The sequence below is a fragment of the Trachinotus anak genome, unplaced genomic scaffold (genome assembly GCF_046630095.1).
Source record: "Trachinotus anak isolate AG129_WGS33_773 ecotype Australia unplaced genomic scaffold, CSIRO_AGI_Tana_v1 ptg000039l, whole genome shotgun sequence".
Lineage (NCBI taxonomy): Eukaryota > Metazoa > Chordata > Actinopteri > Carangiformes > Carangidae > Trachinotus > Trachinotus anak.
The window spans coordinates 3,462,501-3,486,925 of record NW_027273890.1 but is presented as its reverse complement, the minus strand read 5'-3'; the positions used below and the strand labels follow the sequence as shown (position 1 = coordinate 3,486,925).

General features: G+C 44.0%; 3 protein-coding genes across 6 annotated transcripts in view; 1 reads left to right on the top strand and 2 right to left on the bottom strand.

Annotated features, from left to right (window-relative positions):
• Positions 1 to 13: 13 nt before the first annotated feature.
• mcm3ap (minichromosome maintenance complex component 3 associated protein) lies at positions 14 to 15,111 on the bottom strand. The gene is made up of 29 exons (XM_071472630.1): positions 14,973 to 15,111; positions 12,959 to 14,785; positions 12,178 to 12,425; positions 11,661 to 11,742; positions 11,290 to 11,440; positions 10,936 to 11,129; positions 10,699 to 10,838; positions 10,115 to 10,312; positions 9,195 to 9,463; positions 8,828 to 8,990; positions 8,130 to 8,287; positions 7,652 to 7,875; positions 7,105 to 7,361; positions 6,821 to 6,921; positions 6,598 to 6,729; positions 6,241 to 6,354; positions 5,892 to 6,044; positions 5,543 to 5,740; positions 5,344 to 5,412; positions 5,119 to 5,253; positions 4,810 to 4,963; positions 3,815 to 4,070; positions 3,584 to 3,681; positions 2,646 to 3,036; positions 2,183 to 2,473; positions 1,936 to 2,065; positions 1,418 to 1,603; positions 895 to 1,045; positions 14 to 722 (listed from the first exon to the last, which is right to left on the bottom strand). Exons 2-29 carry the CDS (start codon positions 14,658 to 14,660, stop codon positions 561 to 563), a joined length of 6,507 nt encoding a protein of 2,168 aa, XP_071328731.1. The 5' UTR covers positions 14,661 to 14,785; positions 14,973 to 15,111; the 3' UTR covers positions 14 to 560.
• Positions 15,112 to 15,211: 100 nt separating this feature from the next.
• Positions 15,212 to 16,914, top strand: ybey (ybeY metalloendoribonuclease). Of its 3 annotated transcripts, none has more exons than XM_071472640.1 (4): positions 15,212 to 15,669; positions 15,752 to 15,883; positions 15,985 to 16,053; positions 16,690 to 16,914. In XM_071472640.1, the coding sequence occupies exons 1-4, from the start codon at positions 15,460 to 15,462 to the stop codon at positions 16,783 to 16,785; spliced, it is 507 nt and encodes a 168-aa protein (XP_071328741.1). In that variant the 5' UTR covers positions 15,212 to 15,459; the 3' UTR covers positions 16,786 to 16,914. The 3 variants fall into 3 exon arrangements, with proteins under 3 accessions (XP_071328741.1, XP_071328743.1, XP_071328742.1); XM_071472642.1 differs by having other exon boundaries at positions 16,679 to 16,914; XM_071472641.1 differs by having other exon boundaries at positions 15,985 to 16,072.
• Positions 16,915 to 17,409: 495 nt separating this feature from the next.
• The window catches only part of usp37 (ubiquitin specific peptidase 37), a 14,840-nt gene continuing 7,824 nt past the window's right edge, over positions 17,410 to 24,425 (bottom strand). For both annotated transcript variants that reach the window (XM_071472634.1, XM_071472635.1), the window contains exons 12-24: positions 24,139 to 24,383; positions 23,899 to 24,016; positions 23,728 to 23,807; positions 23,353 to 23,517; positions 23,068 to 23,121; positions 22,654 to 22,801; positions 22,350 to 22,569; positions 21,603 to 21,769; positions 21,225 to 21,285; positions 20,721 to 20,836; positions 19,720 to 19,789; positions 18,993 to 19,131; positions 17,410 to 18,789 (exon numbers count right to left, since the gene is read on the bottom strand). In XM_071472634.1, coding sequence (XP_071328735.1) covers positions 18,702 to 18,789; positions 18,993 to 19,131; positions 19,720 to 19,789; positions 20,721 to 20,836; positions 21,225 to 21,285; positions 21,603 to 21,769; positions 22,350 to 22,569; positions 22,654 to 22,801; positions 23,068 to 23,121; positions 23,353 to 23,517; positions 23,728 to 23,807; positions 23,899 to 24,016; positions 24,139 to 24,383 — 1,671 coding nt within the window. In that variant the 3' untranslated portion in view covers positions 17,410 to 18,701. The remainder of the gene's footprint in view (positions 18,790 to 18,992; positions 19,132 to 19,719; positions 19,790 to 20,720; positions 20,837 to 21,224; positions 21,286 to 21,602; positions 21,770 to 22,349; positions 22,570 to 22,653; positions 22,802 to 23,067; positions 23,122 to 23,352; positions 23,518 to 23,727; positions 23,808 to 23,898; positions 24,017 to 24,138; positions 24,384 to 24,425) is intronic.

Here is a 24,425-nt window from a genome sequence, read left to right as displayed (position 1 = left end):
GCTAAATGATACATTTACAAGAAAAATATCATTTTTATTCAATATTTATACATTTTCATAACTCAACAGTACAAAAAGGGGTTCAAATAAAAGCTGAAGCTATTCACTGTGCAAGCCCAACCAGAGCAATTCAACATGTGTTAAAGGCAGACAAGAGAAAACAGCTTTCCTACAGATTTTAACACTTAAGGAGTCATTATCTCATCAGGTCTGAGCAAACACCAACACACACTGTATTTGTACTTACACACGTTTAAAGTTATAAATGCTAAATCAGTGGTTCAACAATTAAACCAGGAGTAAAAATCTTGATTTTCTTCTCTGCTTGTAAATAACTAGACCTTAATAAAAACAAAAAATAAGACACACACGGTTCCAATCAGTGAATCTGACCTCAACAGACTAAAAGATGAGAAGTTCACAAGAGAGTGAGTCAGCATGAGCTCAGCAAATACATCACAGCGGTCTGTCAGTGGAGGTAAATGGCTCGTTTGTCCTTGCTTCTCAAACATTAGCATAATTGCAAAGCCATTTCTTATAGACTGTGCAGCAGCAGTTCATCAGTCATTGACAATGCTCAGCAGACCACTCAGCTTCAGCCTGCAGGCCAGCTCTTCCTCTTGGCTCGCCAAAATCTGTCGCTCGAGCTCCTTCAGTCGCCATGACATAGACACAGGCGCGGTTTTAGGCCAGTCTGCTCTCTCCGACAGATCGTCAGGCTCCTGAAAAGTCAACGAAGAAAATGCATGATTGCTGCAATATTTACAACATACTTCAATGAAACCTCTCATCGTTTGCAGCCTCATGTATTTTAATGTAAAAAAAAAAAAAAAAAAAAAACACTCAACAGGATGCTTGAAAAAAAGGATAATGGAAGGAGGAGAGATGTCATACCTGTGCAAGTGCAGCATCTCTAGTCTTGGTTGTGGGGGCTTGGATTATGGTTGTGGGCATGAACAGCAGGGTGGAGGATGGAATGAAGAGTGGTGTGGACAAGTGGTCCAAGGGGTCACCGTCCAGCCAGCGCTGCAGCTGATCCATGGTCCTGCAGAGGGATACAGTGTGTTAGACATGACGCAAACGTATTGTAGATTATTTTTGGAAAAATAAGAAATACAACAGAAATGAAGTCAGTCATGTTTACCAGTGCAGCTCACACTAACTAAAACTCAATTTCATTCAAGAGTTTATTTAGTAAGAAGTAAGAAAAGTGGAGAGTGTTCAAATTAGTTTGATAATCTACAAACTAAACACTGGCGCTGTGCTTTATCTCATTCTCTACTTTTTGATAAAATAAGTCAGTTCTCATTCATATACAGCTGCACTTTCAATACTGTTGATAAGCAAAATGTGTCTCTTAAATTAACATCAGTCTGACATGCAATGCATCTATCTAACAGCAGAACTGTTGCTGTACCTTTTGCTTTCAGCCTTCTCCTCCTCTAAGCTCTGGAAGACTTTGTGGGCCAGCAGCTCCTGTGGCGTGGGAGTGTGTGTGATGTCCAGTGGGGCGGCTGCTGCCTCCAGAGGCTCTGTCAAACCGTGGAACAACCTCTGTCTGAGGAACAGATTGGTGGGTGTGGCACAGGCTGCTGCACTTGCCCTGAAGATGGAAGAAGGAGGTGAGGATGAAAGAGGTAGACAGAGAGGTTAAGAAAGGGGAAAGAGAAAGGGAGGACCTGGTCTGTTCTTTAAAACTACATCCACCACCAGTAATGTCTCATTTAAACTGGAGTGACGGGGAAAAGTCAAACCTGCAAGATGCAGCTTTTGAAATGATTCATTACAACATACAATCTCATCAAATATTGCAGCAATAACTCCAGCTAAGGTTTTAAGAGGAGTTCAATACACTGAACAGCCTTGAGGAGCCAATTTGCATCGTGCAGTTTTAAAGTTAAGGTAAAAGCCTAGAGACTAACGACACATCCTCACCCCTCCTTGTCCTGATGCTTCACCCTGTGCGTTTGCTTGATGGCCTGGGTCCATTCCTCAGGTGGCTGGAAACCCTTCAGTGACTCTGTGGGGAAGTAAACCAGGATCTCCCCGTCCTCTGTCACGGCATCTTCCCCAACAAAACAAACAAACAGTTACATACAGTCACACAGGTTGTATAGTGTCAGGTGGTAGAGGTAGAAAATGTGTGTTGGTTCTTGACTAATCCACAGTAAAATAACCTCACCTTCACAGGCAGGTGGTCCAGGTATCTGCCAGTCTTTCAGCTTGTGGTCTATGCAGATCACCAGCACATCGTCCCAAGGGATCCTACTATAGGCTGGAAACACACTCTCATCTCCATCATCCCAGCTTCTCATGCTGACCTTGGATCTGGGGGTTCGGGCATGGTGACCCTTCAGCCTCACCCTTTCCAGAAGGTTTTCCAGCCGTGACATCAGGAGAGGCTGACTGCAACGTGAGACCGGGATCTGAGCAGCGTAGCGATAGATGGAGGAGCAGAGCTCAGACCACGAGTCTTCAGAGAGGGAGAGATAATAAAGGAAGGGGTGAGGGAGAAGGAAGTAGTACAAATGGGATTATTGGTTTCTTTTGTTTTACACAGGAGTGGAAAAATGCATAGAAGCTCCACTGTAAAAAAAACAAACAAACAAAAAAACCTTCCTGCAAACAAAAATAACATTACTGACCGGTGGTAGACAGCTGCTCCCACTGAGGCAGCTGCAGGCTGAGGATGGCTTTGCGTAGCCAGGCCAGGTGCTGAGCCGAGTTCCATCCCAGATGAGGAACAAAGTCTCGAGTATCAGGCAGGCAGAACTCGCCCGGCGGCCACGAGAGTTTGCAGAGATCCTGGGACGAGACTTTGTCGGCAACGTGGGCCAGGACGGCGTTGTACAGCTGGATGACCGGTGCGGGGCCCTGGGAAGGAAGACACGTGGCAGCTCGCTCCTGACGGTGGGCGTAAACTCTGGGACTGAACTCACGACTCAAACTGGCCTCTACAAGCTGCACCAGGGTCTGGCAGGAGAGTGGGAAGGATGAAGGAGCACGAGCCAGCAGCCAACGCATGGCCTGACTTAGCTACAGACACAAAATGTGGGAGAAAAGACGGAGAGGGTTAACAGACTGTTAAGACTTAGAAGAAACAACCTCACAATGAAGAGGTTTCATTACAGATTGCGCATGTCTATTAACTGTGAGAAGTGAGTTCCTCTTATATCTTCTGAGAATATTTCATTTGGACAATTGTTCACTTCAGGTATGAGCTGGCAGCAAAAGAGGAGATCAGGGAGAAAAGACAGGAGCTGCAGAGCAGAAGAGAGCGTCGGAGAGGAGGCAACTCGCAAAGGAAAAGGAGGCGTATCAAGGTGAACAAGCCGGAGGAGGAGATGATGCTTCTAGTGCAGCAAAAGACAGAGCTTTGAGTTCACCACCCCAGCTGATGAATTTGATATGAAAAGAGAGGAAAAGAAGGCAGAGGAGCCTGAAAACACACTGAAGAAACAGAACAAAGACAAGGCAGAGACAAGAAAGAGGAGGAGGAAGAAGGACAATCCTTTCTCCCTCCCTAAACGCTCTCATCTCCTCTTCCCTTTCACCCCTCCCTCCCCCTGTGTATGTGTGGTACCTGTTTGGATCCCTGGATGTCGCTGGTGGTCTCTGGTATGAAGAAGAACGTGTACTCTGATATCAGGCCTTCCTTCACCAGTGTGTGCAGCATCAGAGCTGAGGGATAAAGGGTTAACATTTGTAGCACAGATTAAATTCAGCTACTGCTCCATGAAAGCTGCCTGACAGACAATCCAACTTCAATACCAACCACAAATCTATTACTGTTGTTATTACTGTTGTTAATTACCTTCTACAAGTTTCTGTGTATCACCATCAGGCCCTGGCACCAGAACGACCAGCGGCAGTGGGCAGTGCCAGGTGCTGGCCTGTTGGAGCTGTTTGAGCTGAAGCAGGGCTGACAGCAGAGGTACATCCTGCTCGTCGTGCCCGGGCTCCATGACGGGCATGGCCGGGAGCAACATGACCAGAGCTCCTGTCCCGTGGAGCTCGCAGCTCTCCTCCATCTTGGACAAGCTGTCTTCAGACAGTGGACCTCGGGACGCCTGGGACACAACAAACTCCCTGTTACACAGCGTCATGGCAGCGCCAACAATATTTTTATCTACCTAAATAACTGCATGATAATATATAGAGAGCAGATACAAACATGTGGCTCTCATGGTGCTCAGAGCTGACTGAGAGCTGAGGGGTAGATTGAGGTAAAGAGGTGACCATGACAACAAGCAAGAGCAGGAGAGAGAGAGCAGCACCAGGGCAGAGAGAGAGGGTCTGCTGATGTGTGTGAGTCAAAGGCTTCAGTCAGTCATTGACTGCAAAAGACTTCCCACAAAATACTGATTTAGTTCAACTGTGTGTTCATCTGCCCAACGACTTCTGAAACTCTAAACTTTGGACATTGTGTGTTAAAAGGACTTTATCTCCCACACGGTTCTTTTACTTCACACAGAACATGCTGAAGCTCAGAGACTGAAGAACAAGAAATGCTTAACAGTCCAAATACTTAAGGTCTGGACTGTGTTCACCATATCAAAAGTTTATTTATATCTTTGAATTTTATTCATTATATTTCTTTTTCAAATTTATAACTTTTCTCTAATTCTAATTATTATTCTTTATGGCTTGCTAGCCTTTCAGCACAGCCTTATTTCACTACACATATTCAATGAAATAAATGAAATAAACCCTGCTGAAGACACACTGTCTCAAAAACATTTGAACATTTCTGTCTCTTTTCTCTGCGTTTGACTGTGGTCGTCCATATGAGCTGCGGCCTGGTCTAACCTTGACGCTGATGTGGACTTTGTGAGAGCGTTGTCCCTTCTCCTGCAGTGTGTTGGTGACACAGAGGGTCTGCAGTGTGCCCTCTGGCTGCTCCTCCCTGACCTCTGACGCCTTGTCACCACCAAGTTTCACCTCCAGCCAGTCTGACAGGATCCTAAAGCAAAACACAGGAGGACAAACTCAGTGACAGGTTTGATGAACACTGGGTCATCACGAATTAATCTCATTAAATATTAAGGGAAACTAAATATCTGCCTGTCACAACTGCTATTGCTGTGTTGACCACCGTCTTGCACTGCAGCTGCCTACCTGTCTGCCAGGCTGGCTACACTCTCGTGGTCGCTGGGTAAGAGGAGAGCAGCTTTCCAGAAGATTCGGTCGGGTGGGTCGGGGATGTTTTCTGCCACGAGGGCCGGCAGGTCGAGCGGCGCCCACACCGTCTCCCTGAGAGCGACATTAAAAGGAGTCAAAATGCTGCGTCGTGACATGAACCTCAGACTGAAATAAAAACACACTCATCAACTCAAGACTTACTCAAGCAGCTGCTGAAAGTAGTGGTGGACTCTCATCTGGTGGATTGCTTCTTGCCTCATCTTTAACAACCTGAACAAGACACAGAACATGTTTCATAGTTACTGGAGCAGTAAAGTCACCAAACAATCATGAATCATCTACTGTAAATGATATAATGATGATGTGACAGTTCTTCATCAGACCTCGTGTAGTTAAATACCTGGTGCTGGACAGGGCTAGGGTGCCGGCGTTTCCCAGGTTGACCAGACCACGGGCCAGATCTGCTATGGAGGGCCGTGCAGGGGCGCTGGGGGCCAGAGCCTTGAGTTTGAATCGAGGGTCCACACAGCAAGGAGCTGCAGGGAAACCTCTCATTTGTCTCTTCAGCTGCCGACGAACTGCCACCACATCACGCCACCTGGTGGTACAAAGAAGAGGAGCAAAAAAAGTCAGTTTAAGTGGTTGAAATTATGTTATCAAATATTTGATATTGACCAGACAAAAAAGAGTCTTGGTTTTGTGTTACATGATTATTTCACTGAATATTTTACTGGCTTTCTGTTTCTTACCTTTTGATGTACTTGTGGATACGCTGCAGCTCAGTGTCGAGGATTTCTTCAACCATCAGAGCGATTTCTGCATCGAGAGTCTCCTCAACTAGACTGGTGCAGACCTGCTCTGTGCACTTAGCCACACGCTCTGCTTTCTCATTCACAGCCTGCCTGAAAAAGGTTAAAGAATACAAAAAAATAAATTTAAAATTCAGATGAACTTATTTATGAGTCATGCTGCTAACTTTATTTTTTACATATGCTTTGATTAATTTATTGAAACCCTTTGAGGGCTTTTTATGAAGATGTTGTGAGAGCTGGCATTACCAACAGTCCATTTAAAATGTGATGAGTTTGAAAGTCTTACTGCATCTCAGAGGTGGCGGTCTCCTTGATGGTCTCATCTAAAACTTCGTAGATGAGCTCCGTGCAGAGAGAGAAGCTGAACTGAGCCAGGAAAGCCTCGTGCTCCTGCCTCCTCCTGGTACAGACAGAAAGTGGTTGGTTTGATTATTTGTCAGCACGATTACACTAAAAGTACTGAACCGATTTGCACTGAACCTGGTGGAGGGATGGGTCATGGGTCAGGGAAGAACCCATTACATTTTGGAGCAGATCCAGATGATTTTCTATTACTTTAAATTTGTTGTTTAACCCTTTGTGTCCTGTTTTTTTTTTTGTTCAGTTTAGAAGCTGAGGGTTGTAATAAATCGCAGCAACCAACCTGGCTTCTTCAAGCTTGCGTTTCTCTTCAGCAACACGCTCCTGTTCCAACTTGAGCTCGGTGGAGGACACCTCCTGCAGCATCTGTTCCAACACCTCACTCACCAGCGACTCCACCTGCACACTGCTCTCGCTGTAGAACAACAGAGCAGTGAGTTATTTGAACTTATGCACATGAATTGCTGGTACACAAGGTAGCTGGATCATAAATCATGTGGACTTACGCCAGAGCTGTTGTGGCGTAGCAGGCGCCATCGTCAGCTAACTCCTTCACTGCTGCTTCAACCACCTCCTCAATCACACAGTTCACTTCAGCCATTATGTCCTGCAGGTACAACACAGCCAGTCAGTACAGGACACTGATGCTTTTATGAGCTGTGATCAGAGACAGACTCAGGTCTCTCATTAAGACAAAGCAGGGTCAGGGCGGAAATATGCAGGCAGTTCAGTGAGAATGAATCAGACCATCTAATCGTTCTGACAGAAAGAGCTGAGAGATCTTCCTCACCTCATCGCTGTACACCAGCCGAGGTTTGGCTGGAGGTGATGGGGATTTGACGGGCTGAGGCTGAGATATCGGCTGGAAGAGCTGCTGGGCGTCTGCTGGGTGGGCCGTGCTGTAACGTGATGCGCTCTGCTCATCCTTAACAGCTGGAGGCAGCACAAACGCAGAGGGAATGTCTAGAAGTGATGGAATCTGCGGCTGCGGCTGCGGCTGCAGCTCAGCGCTGGGTGATGCACTGACCTCCACCCTGGCAGTAACAGCTGAGACAATGAAGAAAATCAGTGAGTGAATCTGAATCTCTACACTGATGTGACGAGATTATGTTCTTGTTCCTCATAATTAATTTTAAGACAATTTCTACTGAAATGACGCAGGTTCTGTCACTGGAGAAGTAAAGGCGTTTCATTCCTCATATAAATGAACCAGTGGATTGACAACACAGCTTAAAACGGGTCAGACAACTAATCAACTTGAACTCTTTACTTTCCACCTCTGCATACAAACAATGGTCAATGGAAAACGTGTTTTTGCCAGGGTTAGGACTCAGTACCTTTAAACTGGCTCGACGTGGGCTCAGCCAGAGGGCCCTCTCCGCGAAACTTGTTCTGAGAGTCAAAGCTGCAGACAGGGGTGTGAAGGGGAGGGTTCGGGAGGGAGCCTCCATTCACCACTTCTCCAATCAGCACTGTTTTCTTTGCCAGAATCAACTCGGACTTCTTCTGGGACAGTGGAAGCTCTGGCTCCTGATACGCTGTACGACTCAGTTCAACCATACTGTGAACGAAACATTTTCATTGGACGTTTGCATAAAATACTCCTCTCTAAGGTGATTCGAGTTTGTTAACTCCGATAGGGAGGTGATGTGTTTGCCTGTCTGTCTGTAACTAGGATGCCTTAAACTACTTATTGCATTTCGGTGAAACATACAGAGGCCAGTGGCACCATTATGTGGCATCTTATCACAACTTCCCATCTCTGAGGTGCAGGAGTGTGATGGAACTAATATGAGAGCATTAGTAGACACTTACCCGTCGCTGACATTCAGGCCATACTGCTGGATGAAGTCAGTTGCTTCTGCGATGTCACGGAACATTAACATACGAGTTATGTCCTCAACTGGGAACGCAGTCGAACGCGGACCCACAGTGTGAGCAATGTTCAGGGTCTTCAAGGCCTTCGCTCTGACCTGCACACAGAAACAAACAGGATGGAATAAAGGAACAGAATGGAACAACACAACAACCTGTAAGAACATCTGCTTCTTTAACGGCAGTAACCATAAACAAGCAACAGACCCCTGTTATACTGACCAAGGCTGAACTGTATAAAACCGATTAATCGAGTACTTGATTAGTCAGAAAACTAATATTTATCTAATGTGATCATTGATGACTTGTGAAGCCCTTGAAAGTGAATATTGGCTGGTTGAAACGAATCAAAGACGTCACTGTGAGTGTGTCACATTTTCTGACATCATTTAGATCACGTGATTAATCAAGAAAATAATGTTCACATTAACGACGAATGAAGAAATAATTAAATATTTTGGTTACAGCCCGTCTAACTCATTTATATGCATCTCATCCTGTGACTGGTGTAGATTCAACATGGAGAATTCACAATGACATTTTGATGGAATCACCTCATCAGTGCATGATGACAGAAGTTTGCACAGGTTCATAATTGTCTCTGCCTCGTTCATTCGTGGAAGAATAAAGTTTCTGACCTGGTTGAAGTATCTGTGCAGGAGGCAGCTGGCGAGGTACGAGGCTCCTTTCACCAGCTTGAAGAAGCGCACAAAGTTGTTGCTGTTGACTGCAGCGAATGCTTGAACTGCAAACTTCACCTCAGGCGAGTTACGCACATTGTCACGGAACTGCTGCACCTCACTGTGTGGACATGAAGTGTGTGGAAAGTTTTTCTTTAGCGTGGAACAAAGCAACAAAACAAACAACCCTAAACTCACAAATCTTCTTCAAAGCTTATTTCTTAGGGATAAAAATGACACTTCAGAACCATATTATATCACCTTGAATTAATATTATTTGTATTATTTATTTATTCAATCATCTGTGTGTGTTTGCATGACTGACCGCAGGATGTCTCCGTCGTTGAGCTTCAGCAGCACGTTGTACTGGCGGAACTCTGCCTCCTGGGGGCAGTAGATTTGACGTGTAGCCAAGTCCTGGTACATTTCTTTGAGACTCTGCATACACTTTGTCATGTTCTCGTTGTTGATCTTGGCATCGAAAGATGACATGTGCTCCTCACAGAGATGGTGGGCGCAGTGCACGTGGAAGCGTGTACACTTTTCAATCAGCGACACTGTGTGTGGGCAGCACAGGTGCTGCTGGGTGATGTCCTGTGGGTGTGACAGAGGAACGGATCAGTCTGTAATACATGCTCCAGAGTCTGGAGCCTGGATGTGAGTTGGAACAATGGGTTTGCTGTTACACACCAAAGGACAGAGCTTAGATAGTAAAACTACACATTGGACATCAGAATTACATGAGCACTACATGCTACAAGCATAAGAGGTGTGTCTGAATCTATCTTCTGACTGTCTGAATAGCAGGGTCTTTTTGAGCTTTTTGTCTGAAGCTATATTGTAAAACAAATGAATAAAACTCATACCTGCAAACAATGCACCAGACATTTATTCTTAAATAAATGAAACATACATTGAAAGATTTATGTTCAATTAAACAAAGTGAGATGTGTGTCGTTCAAAAGCTGGAAAACGTAACTTTCAAAATAACAGACAGTGCAGCGGAGCCTGGATTTGGCTGAGCTGAAAATATTGTTACTGTCGTTATGTTCACTCGTTTAGAACACACACAATTCGCTGAAACCTGCATAGTCTGTATTTGTGTAGGTAAAATGTTCCCTTGCACTTCCAAAAGGAAAGCTTTGATCTAATCAAAGAAAATCATTTACTTTTTATTCTCACAAGAATTAAATGTAATTACAGACAATATCTGAAGAGAGCAGCTGATCAGAAGCAGGGCCTTACCTTACGAATACCACGGGTCCTGTTCCAGACAAAGTCGTACCAGTCGCGGTAGCTGTCCTGGCCCTGGTCCATGATCTGAGTCACCAGATAGTCCATGGTCATGCTGAGCACAGGCAGTGGGCGCAGCTCATGGGGCAGGGGCTCCTCCTGGTCGGCTGATGAGCGACTGTACTCCTTGATGGCGGCTGCGTGATCCACCTGGTTGGGGCAAGAAAGTGACATTCTCATTTTTTGTCAATGGTGTCCTTCCTGTCTTCGAAGGTCCTACAAGTTCCATTTGCCTTTATCCTTTTAGCTACAATATCTATTTATATATTCCATTTATTTGGGGAACACACAACGTGATCTTATGCGCAAATCTACCCAAATAAACAATGAATGTCGCTAGAACTTTTTTGTGCTTCTTCATTTTGCATTCCTAAGTTGAAGGGGAGCATAGCAAGTGACCTACGCTGCAAAAACCTTCTGCAGATTAAACCTGAGAACACCAGAGACGTGACGCAACGACTCATTGTCCTGTCTCAGCTGAAAAAAAGCCTGGATTTTTCAGTCTGAAGGTGAAACATAAGCCTTAAGGACATTACCATCTCTGTGTCTGGAATGACCTCGAACACGCTGAGCTGGTTCCGTGTCTCTCTCATGTACCTCTCCTTCTCTGGACACATGTCAGGACACGTCCCCACAAACACCTTAGACAGGTCCAGGTCCGTGCGCTTGGGCCGACCTGTGCCAGACGTATTATGCACACACAGTTAGAGTGGCTCTTGTGTATTTTAGCCACGTTAAAGGCTGCATTAGACCGATGTGAGGAGCAGCTTCACCTTGACGCAGGACCTTGTCTCTCTGCTCCAGGAGGCGGTACTTGTCCTCAGCGGTCTCTGCCACCTGACCAACGAGGTGGAGGAGGGAGGAAGGAACTGGGCGCTCCAAGGTCTGGGACTCTGTGCTGCTCTCTTTCTGGGGTTCAGTGTCTAACTGCAGAACCTTGACCAATGGTGACTTCTTCACTGGAGAGCTGGGATACAGAAGTGCACGTGTAAGAAAATCACAGCACTACAACAACTTGTTTTTGGGATGTCAGTTGGTCTGGACCAGGTACATGAAAGCATTAGAACTAAAGTCAACTCTAAAACACTGTAATAACAACAAACACTTTGACACTGGTGCACTGTTACCTGCGGCTGAAGGCCATGGTGCTGCTGACTGCAGGAGCTCTGTGTGCAGGTCTTCTGAGAGGGGAGGAGGCAGCCTTGGACTCTGAGTCCTCCTGGCTTTCTTGCTCTGTCTCCTTTCCTGCTGCAGCTCTGTTCCCTTTCTCCCCCGGACCTAATGCACAAGAAAAGAAAAAAAAAGTTAACTTCTGCAATGATTTAATTTTGATATGAAATAAAGTGCTCAGGACTCTTTACATAAGTTTATGACAAAGTCCTTGTTTTTGTAGTTACTTTTGCTTGTAGAGCTATATCTCTAAAGGGGAACAGTGACTGTTGGGTGCTAGAAATATTTTCATAATTTTTGAGCTCTCATAGAAATACATTGTATTTACTTTGCTTCTTTTTCTGCCAGAAGAGGAGGAGTTCATGTCGATGGAGAATTTTTCCTTTCTTCTTGGCCTTTGCTGCTGATGCCTGAAAGAAAAATCATCATCATCTTCTTTGGGAGGTCTCAAAAAGCAGGATTAGCAGGTTGGCCTGGTGTTTGAATTTCACAAAGCCTCTAGTTTAAACTGACACAGTAGGTGATGCCACAAACCAAACCTGCAACAAGTAGTTTTTTTAGGCTTGTTGAAGTTCAAAACATATAGAAAGACCACTGTCTCATCAGTTAACTAGTAGTAAAATCAGTGCTCCACTCGGGTTATAATATTGTTCTTCTAACAAGTAGCTGGTACAGAGCTGACACTATGAGTAACACATAAAAATTACTGCTTTATATTAAGTGTGCTATTAAAACCAAGCTGGGCGAGAGAGAATGGTGATCATTAATAAATGCTGTGTAACTCAAGATATCAAGAGTATGGTGAACTTGTTCTGATGAGGTGAAGTAGGATGAATTTAACTCACATGGTCGTCAAAGTGGACAATGGCCAGGCTCTTGGCAGGCCGACACAACACCTTAGAGACTTTGCCAAAACGCGCAAAGTGCTTCTCTATCGTGTCCTTTTTGTTGAGGGCTGGAGGCAGATTCCTGCACTGGAGGATGGTGCAGTCAGTAGGAGACATGCCACAGAGGCTGTCTGAGCTCTCCCTGCGTACGCCACGTTTCACGGGGGTTACCGTTTCAAGCTTTGGGTCAGGGGCTTTTGCTGCATCTGGATAAGGATAATGGGCAACAGGCAGACAACAGGATGAGCATATTCTAATATGATATTTATTTATTTATATTTTGTGTTTATATATATTTTTTTAGATATGTCTATATCAGATATTATACGATTACTGGCTGGGTTTCTTCATCAAAACCAAAATGATTGAGTTTTTTCATAGCAGCAGAAAAGAGAAACAATATGAATACATGCGTGTTTGATGTTGCACAACAAATCAGCATCAAAAATAAATTTCAAAAATCTATTCTGCAGATGTTTTATCAGGTGTGAAGTACTTGAAACTAGCCTTGCCAATTCAGCAGTTTGGAGTATGTCATTAAAAACTGACTGAAAAAAAAGTCTCTGATAAACTGGTCAATCAAAGGCAAATTTTGAAATCTATTCAGGGAAGGAATGTTTAGTAAACTGGCTCCCGGCCGTGTAAGATGATTTTCACCATGCATCCGTTGCTCCTCATGATGCTTATAGGCTTCAAAAATTCATAAACACACCTTAATGCACAGGGCAGAAAATCTCACCTGACTCCTCAGCTTTTTCCAGCACTTCCCTGGTGAGTGCTTGTACAGTGGGTGGTGTAGCAGCCAGGTCGTCATCCTGACCTTGGACATCTTCCCCCCCTGTCTCCTCCCACTTCAATGCCTGCTGCTGATTCTCCTTTGTGGCCTCTCGCCTTACTGTGTTAGTGCCGTCTCTGCGAAGACCACTTAGTGCCCTGCTGAACAAGCCTCCTGGTGGGCCACGGGACCTCATTAGGGGTCTCTTTGGGGGGTGTCTCGGTGAATCTGCTTCTGCTGGAACATCCTCTTCAGCGGCAGGCTTTTCTGTGCCACTGCTAGCCACCGCTGGATCGTCTTTGCGCTTGGTGCCTTTCCCAAATCGTGCAAATATATTTGTATCTCCTAGGGCCTCAAGGTTACTCCTTTTCTCATCTGTGCTGGTCTCTGTTTGACTTTTAGTTTCACCAAAAGCTGAAGGCTGACCAAAATTGGTTCCTCCAAAAAGGGATGTTGTCTGGGGCATGGGGGCTTTGGCTGAAAAGCTGAAAGAAGATGGGGTGGTGGGCTGGGTGGTGGATGCCTTAGTGCTGGAGCTGGAGAGAGGGGCTGGCTGGGAAAAGGTGAACTGCAGAGTGTTTGCAGGAGTGCTGCTGTTGCTAGTTGTTAGAGGATTGTTTTGAGCAGAGATGGAGGGGGCTGCAGCTGGCTGTGAGAAGCTGAAGCCCAGTGGCCCAGGCTTATCACCTGCCAACAGGGTAAAGCCAGTGGTGGTGCCGCTGTTACTCATGGTGCTGGAGCTTGTCTGGTTCCCGCTGCTGCCAAAAGGTGAACTGGACATTGAAGTAGTTTGTGGGTTAGAAGGCTCAGGGCTGGCACTGAAGATGGGTTTGAAAAGTGCCTCATTGGCTGGCTTGAAACTGAATTCAGATGGCCCAAAGGCTCTGCTCTGGGTCACACTCTGAGCTGTGCCAAATACACTGGTGGTGACACTGGTAGACGATGGCTGTCCAAAAGCAGGCTGTCCAAAACCCAGTGGCTGAGGTTGCCCAACGACAGTGGTTGCTCCAGAAGCCATCTGGGAGTTTCCAAACCCAGAAGGCTGTTGGCCAAATCCTGGGGCCTGCTGGCCATATCCAGAAGTTTGCCCAAATGCTGAAGTCTGCCCAAATGCAGGTGTCTGTCCAAAGACTGAACTCTGGTTCGGTCCACTAGTCTGTCCAAAAGCCGGTGCTGTGCCCCTCCCAAAGCCTGAGCTGCTCATTCCTAATGACGGCTGTCCAAACGCTGGAGCCTGGCTTACTGTAGGCTGGGAAGACGGCTGTCCAAACGCTGGAGCCTGGCTTACTGTAGGCTGGGAAGACGGCTGTCCAAACGCTGGAGCCTGGCTTACTGTAGGCTGTGCCGACGGCTGTCCAAACGCTGGAGCCTGGCTCATTGTAGGCTGTGCAGACGGCTGTCCAAACGCTGGAGCCTGGCTCATTGTAGGCTGTGCAGACGGCTGTCCAAACGCTGGGGCCTGTCCAAACATGGTATTTCCATGAGGCGTGGGCTGATTTAAGACAGATGGCTGTCCAAACGCTGATGGTTGAAAAAACCCCATAGTTTGGGGCTGATTGCTGGAACTTTGCTGTCCAAATGACTGGAACAAGCCTGTCTTCACAGTGTTGTTTGGGGCTTGGAAAGCTCCACCTTGTGGACTGCCGAACGGATTGGATGGATTCATGGCGCAAATACTATCCAATGTTTAGTCCTCGGTTATTTGTTGAAGGAAACGTTTCTCATCCAGACATTCAAGCAGAAGAAATATGTGAAACTTTCCCAGCCTCTGACATCATTCGCTGTTACACCCTACCACGTTAAAAGTTAACAAAACATTACATTAAGCTCGGCCGCTAGCACAAGCTAACATTACAAACATTGTAGATGTTAACGTTAGCTTAGCTGCTCCATTGCCCTTAAAGGGGTTGTACTGAAAAAAACAAAAATACTCAGAATATACTCCAAACTTATGCAGCTTTGATACAGAAAACCTCACCTTTCGAAGTTGGTGTTTGCTATGTTGTTTTTTTGGTTCAGTTCAAACACATTTTCCCACATCCGGTTCCGGTCCGACAAACTTTTTGGTCCCCGTTCGATGCTAAAGTCCGTTCCGCGAATGTCAACGTTGCGACTGATTCATTGCCTGAGGAGGTTATGAACAGGCAAGCGACCATTTTACTTCAATGACAGACATTTTTTATTAATAAAAAAAAAAAAACATCACCAGCTCTACACAGCCCAGGTAAAGCTCACAGGGTCGGTTTCTGGGACCTTCATGTTAACACTGACGTGTCACCTTGAATTCTGCCTGCCCGGAATGGTTGAACATCGGTTGCGGCTAACGTAAAGCTAACCAACGGTTCTCGTAAATTTACCGCCACTGAATTATTGTACCTGGCCGTTGTCGGAGGTGGGTTAGTTTTAACGTTAACATATGTCTCCAGATTTTTAAATCGACATGTATTTTTACGCGGAGTTTTAAAATGGGAGTAGTACTACGGAATCTCCAAAAGGTGGTGCCTCTTCGCCGCGCCAGACTCCGCAGGGATGTGGACACGCTGAGGCACATCCTGGGCATCCAGAAATTTGATTTGGGCATCATCTGTGTGGACAACCACAGGATTCAGCAGATCAATAACATCTACAGAAAGAAAAATGTGCCCACGGATGTCCTTTCATTTCCTTTTTACGAGGTAAACATGACCGCATACCAAAATATGACTAACCATATTCATTCATTGACTAATAATTGCTTATGAAAATGGCTTTTTATAGGACCTAAGGCCTGGGAAGCTGCCGTGTCCCCTTTATAGGGATGAACTGAACCTTGGAGACATTTTCTTGGGGGTCGAGTTTGTGATGAAGCAGTGTCAGAACGAATCCCTAGATCTGCATGGTGCTCTGACTGTGAGTAACCGCAGGCTGAGCAATCTTATTTCATTTCATCTATGCTATACTACAGTAGCTGGTGTTGATTAATAGTTGCACCCTTTCCCCACATGTTTTAGGCTGTCACTGCACATGGCATCTGTCACCTGTTGGGCTACAGGCATGAGACAGAGGAGGAATGGACTGAGGTTTGTATGGAATTAAAGGGTCAGTTCACCCAAACTACAAAGTGACATATTCTCACTTACTGCAACTTCTACTACTACACATCCATGCAAATAATTTAGGTTTTTATCTGCATTTACATTCAGTCAGTTAAGTATCATTTTTTGTGTCCTGACTTTCACCTCCAATACAGTTGAGGTGAACATAATTTTGTTTTTCTCTGAGCATAGAAAAGTTTCATCTTATAAATGACTGAACAAAATGACTTTCTAGAAAGAGATTGTTACTCTTGATAATCTGCAGAACACACTGTCGTCAGTTTTTACCAGGGAAACTGTATACTGACATCTGTGGGAGCAGTTTTGAGAAAGAAATTTGTCTTCTGAATCATTCAAATCCAATTTTTTTTAAAAGCTGAAACTAAATTCCAAATTTCCCATCATGTTGTGGAAACAGAGCCATCCTAGAGGTAATTAGGAACATGTTTCTTTCAAATTTGGGTGAAAAATGCCTTTCTCTATCCCCTGTGAAATGCACTTTATTCAGGTTTCACACGTTAAAATGATTCTGCCCAAATAAAACTGATTAGTGATGCACCTGAAGCACCACAAACCGAGGGGATATTTGTAGCAATGCATTTAATTTCAGTTTGCTTGCAGATGCTGCAGAGGGAAAGCTACATACTAAGTGAGTTCAGCAGACTCACAGGGCGTCAGCTTGAGCCACTGATGAAGAGATGTGATCAAGACAGGTGACAGTGACTGTCACCTGCTACCTGTACAGCTGAACATTACACTAAGTGTAACCTGTAACCAGATGGACTGTTTTAACTCTCCTGCCACGATTTATTAATTGAAGTAAACGGATTTCTGTCACATTCACAACCAGTTTTTGCTGCATGTTTTCTGAAGGACTTTTGACATGCAGCTACTGACTCTGTGGACATCCTGAAACACTGGATTCAAGTGTTATTAAAGTGTTTAAAACACCAAATTAAAAAGTCAGTGCACTTTCACTGTAATATTTTATTAAAATCTGCTTTAGGAAGAAGTTGTGTATGAAGGGTAGAAAAAAACCTGTTCATTCTTACTTCACAAATACATTTTACCCTTTACACTGCTGCATTTGGGACAGGATTCAGAAGGCGCCATGTTTCAGAAACGTAAATTCATAAAGAAAAAAAAATGCAGAATAACTTTTGCTCTCATAACTGGGTGTGTGTCCATTGTGCAACAGTAACTTTATTTCCAGGAAGACAGCTAATAATGCTGGACATTCCTAAAAACTTAACTATATAGGGCTGGCTATGAATATCATATTCAGTCCATACAGATTTTTTTTTACTACATGTTTTATGCTATATTATGTAGATTTTCTTCTGCTTTTGTGGGAGTTTGACAGAATAATGGTGTGGTCTGAATATATCCAGCAGACAATGTTTCAGTGTTGCATGTCAGCCATGACAAACTTAAAAGTGATTTTGTTCTTACAGTGGAAACAAAAAGAAAGAGCTGTACAGCCAGTGTCTGGTATTAAAACCAATATAGGAATAACAAATACTCCCACTTGCTTCATTCTATATTCAAGCACATCTGATAGGAACTAGTTTAACAGGGTTAGCAGAGTTCTAAGGTGTTAAGTACTGAATACTGGCCTTAAAGATGATGAAATAAGACATTACACTGTAGCTAGCTTTCCTGGTGGTCTAGTATTAATGACTTCTATTTGCCATGGTGTATCTTGATGGGTTAATTAAGATCCATCAAGCCTAGATTGCAATAAATAGAAAAATCTGTTGGCTTTTTATAGAGAAAAATCTGAATTACACACTGTTGAGGTTCGACAAACATTTTCAAAAACAAGGCTGTGCAACTTTCAAAGTAAAGCTTGTATACATATTTATAAAAAGTTTTCTTGGGAGGCACAAGGTCAAAACCAGTGGGATTTACTGAGAACAGCTCAGTAAAAACAGGCCATGTCACTACTGAGCTCAATGGTTTCTTTTTAGATCTGTAAAATATAGAGACAGCCACACACACACATATTAGCTCATAAGTCAAGCACAAAAAGAAACCGGGAAAACATCCACACGCTCTGACAGAAGCTGATCTGAATTGGCCAATCTGTGCCAGAACATAAATATTGCACCAAATGTACCCGCTAAATACAACAACCCTTTTACTCTATAATAGCTTATACTCCAACATAGAATATATCTTTATTTAGTTTATATGGGAAATAAAGGGTCTGCAAAACATACAATCCATGATGCACCAGTAGCATCTGGTGTTTGATAGTTGCTTTTAAGTCAAAGTCTGAATGAACGGCATTAAAGTTTAAAGAAGTGTATCAAGAAACAAAGAAAAAAAACTTTACAAAACAGTTGTTTGATAAAATCATAGCAAAGAAAAACTCCAGCCCCAAAAACATGGAGGCAAAATTTGATCCGCTGAACATTTTTAACTGCATCTCTGGTATCTTAAAGAGTCTTGTCAGATCAGCACGTGTTGGCATTTACAGGTGCTAATTGAGCCTGGCATTTAGTGATTTTTAGAGGAGAAGTGCCTGAAGACGACCAAAAAAAGGACGGCAATCAGTAGTACTCAAGGTTGTTCAGAGGAGAGATCCGTCTAGCAGAGTGCGTGTGGATGGTTGTAGAAAGACGCAGTGCTCAGAGGGGCTGCAGGACGTTTCTTCCTGCCTCTGAAGTGCTGCTGGCTCCAGCTCTCTCCATCTCTGACAGCTGTTCAAACACATCCCTGAGGACGCACAAGATGATGTGTGAAAAAGCTTCCAATTCATGTATCGACCAACACATAAACATACAACTTAGGACACTAGTGGACACTAAATATTTTTGCAATGCACAACTTTGTTGTCAGAAATGGCTTCATGCAGCTTAAGGTACAAATGCTAGATTCCAGCTGTTTGAGACATCCATCTAGTTATTCTGCCAACTCACTTGTGCATGTAGAAGAAGATGTATCCACTACGGTCGCGGTCTCGCTGGACGGCTGCTTCCTGTGTGCGTGACACATCCAGGTCATTGTAGGTCAGCCATGACTGCTTCTTCATGTCGTACACGTCACTGATGTAGTGGCCTAGGGTGGAAAACAAATGAAGCTCATGTCTGGACACTCAAGTGTGATGTGTCGTGATGTGCCTGATGTGGACACGGTGTCATTCCAACCAAATACTCATACCAGATGATTCCACTGGCAAAATAAACATTGTGCAGGAAACAATCTGTCAGCTGATCATCAAACAACATGTGGTTCGATTAAACTGCAGGTGATGCTCCTTACTGAGGAAAAGTTGTACCACGATGTAAATATCGGCTCAGAAAATGTACGACATGACATGACAACCCCAATGGTTCTTCTGTCTTCCTAAGTCACACACAAAGTCTGGCACTGTGCTGGTCAAGACTTGAAAAAAAATTATGCTTATTTATATGAGTAAAATCATGAATTGTAGTCTTTTGTCCTAAGAAGCTGTATTCTCTCAGGCTGACATGTCCCAGGATCAGAGCTTATACTAGACATTCAAGTCTGACACCTCTGGTGGTTTTGACTTACTTTATGAAAACAAGTAACTGTAAAAACAACTTCTGTGCAGTAGTTTGCACAAATATTGACAGAGGATTCATCTACATTAGGACAGAGACACAAACACAAACACGTGCTCACCAGAGGAGGAGCTGCTCCCAATGTGACTGACAACGCTGATGAGTCTGAAAGAGTTGGCCAAGTCTCCACTCTGTAGATTAGAGGTGATAAGCAGGTTACTATTAATGAAGGCAGTTCAGTGTATCAAGTGCAGCGTATCATCAGCACAGTGATTGAGGTAGGCTACTAATTTTACTTCTTTTAAACATAATAGTTACTTTTCAATTTATTGTGAAAATATAGCAATAAATAGAGCAGTGTTTCTCAAACTTAACTCCCCAAATATCCCCAAAATCAACCTCTTCAGTGCTATTGTGGTGAGCTCAAGTGGGAGAATATCAGCTGGGTCAGAGTTTTAATCATCGACAGCCCCTGCACCTCACACACTGCACAGCAGCAGCTGGTGCTCTTTTGTAGCATCAAAATCACATATGAACACTGACCAGATGTCATCAAACGCACCACAAGTCTCAGTCATGGTGACAGCATTACAGGTAAAAGGTAACACTGCCTGTTGTGTTGGAGGTTTCATTTGATTTGATTTTAAGCGACCCGGTCTTTAGCCACCGGTCTATGAACTTATCCGTTGTCTGTGTTTGATGGTTAATAGACAACTGATAGCTGGTAAAATTTAGCACAGACCTAAGGCCGTTAGTTTCAGCAGCAATGTCATGCTGATAATTTTTGTTGTAAATAGTAAAACAAACTAAACTGGCGTAGCTACATGAGTAGACAGTGTTGCAAAACAGTTCAGTTAAACTGAAATTTAACACAACTGCAAAACAGCCAATTCTACAGATAATATTGGAATTTACATATGCGTTGATTTAATATTGAAAACTATACTAATTAGTTGGCTTTTTGTGGTCACTTGCAGACAGAGAAACACAAATTTAAAAAAAAAAAAAAAAAAATTTTACTTGCGGATCACAAGGGGTCACTTGTGGATCACTCTTTGAGAAAAGCTGATCCAGACCGTGACACTTGTTTAAATCATTGTGTGGCAGCAGGATGTTAAGTACCTCAGCATTCCTCTTCAGGTTTTCAGCCTCGGCTTCAGTGTACTCCATGTCCAGCACATCCTCGTTGCCAGAGTCATCGTCTGAGCACAGCAGCTCAGGCAGGGAGTTGTTAAACTCTGTTGGGCGACAAGTGGATATTGATACAAATTTCACAGCACTGAGTCGATTAAACATTCTCTTTAAATGCTGTTGGCACTTCACCGAGAAAATTACAACTGGCATCATTAAGTTTAGCTTTGCACTGCTGTTATCAGTCTGTAGTCTTTTCTTTGTGGAAAAAGGTCAATGTGAAACATGAGAAGAAACTCAGCTCAATTTGTGAGACAACCGATTCTCTTAACAGTCGATCAGAGATTTCTTTCTGCCTCCACCTCCATTAAATCAGTGGTACTCAGCCAAAGATGCTAAATGACAGCCAAGCAAGTGTTTGCTTTTGAGTGAGTGTCAGGGGATCACAAATGTGAATAGCCAGTGGCTCAACATGCAAACAATACTGGTCGATACCTTGCAAGCTGAGCTCAGTGGCCCTCTTCAGATCATCATCCTCTCTCATCTCTTGGGCCTCCTGTATGGGGTGAGGTGGGGACAAGGTATTACATCACTGAGACGCTGGAAGTAATTTCAATAATACATTTTCACTCAGACCATGTCTCTTAGTATTGGATGTTCCCTTGCTCACCATGCACAGATCTATTATAAATAAGAGAACTACTTTATTGGAACACCAGCTCAGATTGGATGATCAACATTGAGATTGCAGAAAAACAAAAATTTGATGAATTTGAGAATTGCTGCTTGGTATTATAGTGCTGCAATACACTATGATGGTGCAGAGCCATTGTTTCAGAAAGCCTTGCAGATGTCACATGGACTTGATCTTACATGCTCCTGAAGGCTCTGGGCCAGAGCCTGCTGCAGCTCCTGCTCCTCCCTCTCCTGATCCAGACTGTACTGCTGAACCCAGTCCAGCTCGCCCTGCTGCTGCACACCCTCTGGAGTCTGGTTCTCCTTGTTCTCATCCATGGTCAAGTCCAAGGAATCCAGCACATCTACACAAGGTCAGCATGTACTTAAGTCAGTTAACTTAATACTAAAATACACTGTAAATTATCTCCACTTAAATGCTGATATATTTGAGTTTAATGTTATAGTTTAATGTTGCTTAAAATATATTATATTTTAGCCAGCCCAGTTTGAATGTAGAAAAGCAACACCAATTTTAAACAGCATATACTAGCAGGACAACTGACTGAACAAATAAATACATGTTTCTATGCTACATACATTCATACAATCCCTCTCTTATAGTCTTTCAATTTTTGAAACTAAAGTAACTGCCCCCGTAGAAACCCCATCTGTTGTTCCTCTTGAAGTGGTAATTTGGGTTATCTGATGTGGAGTTGTATAAGGTACTGATCTCTATAGTTAGTGTTTTACCTTCAGTAGATTTGGATCACCTTGCTCCCAGTTGGGAGCACAGGCACAGAAGCTGAGCGATGTGCAACTGTGGACTGGAAGCGCACTGATCTAAATCTACAGCAGGTGATACGGTGACTACAGGTAACAACCTCACACAACTCCACATCAAATAACCTGACCTATCACTTTAACCTCAAGATGTTGGACTACCTGCAGGCTGTTTGCTGTCTGTTTCCAGCAGTTCTGTGTGATAGGCCAGGTCATGGGCATCTGTGTCCCCAAACCCTGTATCTGGGCTGCTGGTTGGTTCATCCTCCAGGGGAGGTGGAGCAGAGAGGCAAGCCTCTTGACGACTCATCTCCAGCACCGCCGCTAGCATTTCATCATCATTTATGCCACTGAAGTCTGTTGAATCTATCGTTGCTCCCCTCTGAAAACGCATCATACAAAGTCAAAATAGCAACAGAGAAAAAAGGAGACTGAATCATTAATTTCAAGGTCAGTGAATGCTCACCTCTTCCGGTCGGTCATCGTCGTCAGGCAGACAGCTGCTGAGGCGACGCTTGCGACTTGCGCTCACCCTTCGGTTAGGCTCCTCTTCACAGTCAGAGTCCACGAGGATAGAGGTGCAGCTGGAGTTTGCCACTTTTCCTCCAATCCTTCTACACACACAGCCAAGTTCAGTGATTAGATTTACAAACCAAAAATGGAACTAAGTTTGCCACACCGAGTCCTTTTAGTCATTCAGTATGTGACATATTGCACATATAATTCTTAATGAGGCCGAGCACAGTATATATTACAGCACACATGGGAGTTCAGAGCATTATTTATGAAAACATAAATTGTTGCCTGTGAGATATGTTATATATCTTTTTTCTGTTTGATATCATTATTTTGAAAGTCGTGCAGAATGACCAGGACTTACCGGAGCAGCGCAGTGGAAGAATTGACCGACTGTGACGTCTTGAGTGTTCTGGACCTTTGAGAAAAACAAAGAAAACCTTCAGAGGCCCAATTATTTGCTCCAAGTTAATTAACCATCATCTCTCGGCCAATGCAGCTAAATGCAATGCATCCAGGTCAATTAAAAAAAGCTTTTACCTAATCCCTGCTCAGTCACTAAATAGCTCAGGATGTAATTACCTAGAGCTTCAAATGTTTGCAGTTCTTATTCACTTATTTTTATTTTAAGGTGTTTGGGATGTCTTACACGGAGGCTTGAGAACTCCATCCGAGACTAATCGGGGGTCGTGTGGATTCAGTGCAGTGGGACAGCAGGGTCAGGTACCGGGGAATCACCACCTGCTGGCCCAACTTGCTGTTCAGAGACAGCTGCGCGTTAAAGCTGTACCGTTTGAGGTGGAGGATGAGCACTCTGCAGGGAGAGAGGATTCAGACAAGAGAAAGGTGAGTTGATTCTTAGTTTTAAGTGCTTCTTGTCACACTACTGGTTACCAACACATGTTAAAAGGAAATACCAGCTGTGATTCTAATCAAGGCTCAGCAGCAGTTTATCCTTAACTTTAAACAACATGTCTTTGTGCATCTACATTTCACTCTCAAGTAATTGTCTGTGAGTTGATACCTGGGCAGTTTGCTGAATTTATGTGTAACCGTTGCTGCTTTCCCATTGCACTTTTCACACGAGTACTCAATTTCCTCCATCTGCAAAAGGAAAAAAAGCAACTTTTATTGTTACATGTTCAAATATAATATATCCACTTGATGCCTGTTTATTTTCTGCAAAACGACTCACTCTAAAAAAGAGATCCAGAGAATCCTGGATAGAGCGAAGTGGGAGAGTTTTCTTCCTGCGTGGCAGGTCAATAGACAAGTCATTGAACTGCTCTCGCTTGGTCACCACCTCGCCACAGCTGCAAAACAACATAAAAGGGTATAAACATACCACTTATTTTCTCCAGAGCCACTAACAAATTTGGCAAATGCATAACAAAGATAAAGAGCAGGGAGTTATCAAGCAGGAGACCGGCCTCACCCTTTGCAGGTGATGGTGTGTTGCACCTCAAATTCCATGTTAACTGCCACGGGGCAGGTGTAGATGCGAGAGGTGTCAACCTCTTCACCAGGCTGAGTGACTGTCGATGATGTTGCCTCCTGGCCGTTCTCACACACCACAGAGGATGAGGAGGAGGTGGCAGCTTCATTTGTCCAGCTCTTGTTCATTTTCTCCACATCGTCCTTCAACTGGTCCAAACACTGGCTCAGGAACTCATGAGCATCCTGATAAACATTGAGACACACAGGACATTAATTAACATTAAT

Bases quoted from the DNA above. Each gene is read 5' to 3' on its own strand.
- ybey (XM_071472640.1), top strand. From the start codon at position 15,460: ATGGGAGTAGTACTACGGAATCTCCAAAAGGTGGTGCCTCTTCGCCGC. The intron at 15,884-15,984 runs GTGAGTAACCGC...CACATGTTTTAG, and splicing joins ATCTGCATGGTGCTCTGACT to GCTGTCACTGCACATGGCAT. The intron at 16,054-16,689 runs GTTTGTATGGAA...GTTTGCTTGCAG, and splicing joins CAGAGGAGGAATGGACTGAG to ATGCTGCAGAGGGAAAGCTA.
- mcm3ap (XM_071472630.1), bottom strand. From the start codon at position 14,660: ATGAATCCATCCAATCCGTTCGGCAGTCCACAAGGTGGAGCTTTCCAA. The intron at 10,839-10,935 runs GTGAAGCTGCTC...CGTCTGGCACAG, and splicing joins AGACAAGGTCCTGCGTCAAG to GTCGGCCCAAGCGCACGGAC. The intron at 5,413-5,542 runs GTATTTAACTAC...TGTCTTGTTCAG, and splicing joins CTAGCCCTGTCCAGCACCAG to GTTGTTAAAGATGAGGCAAG.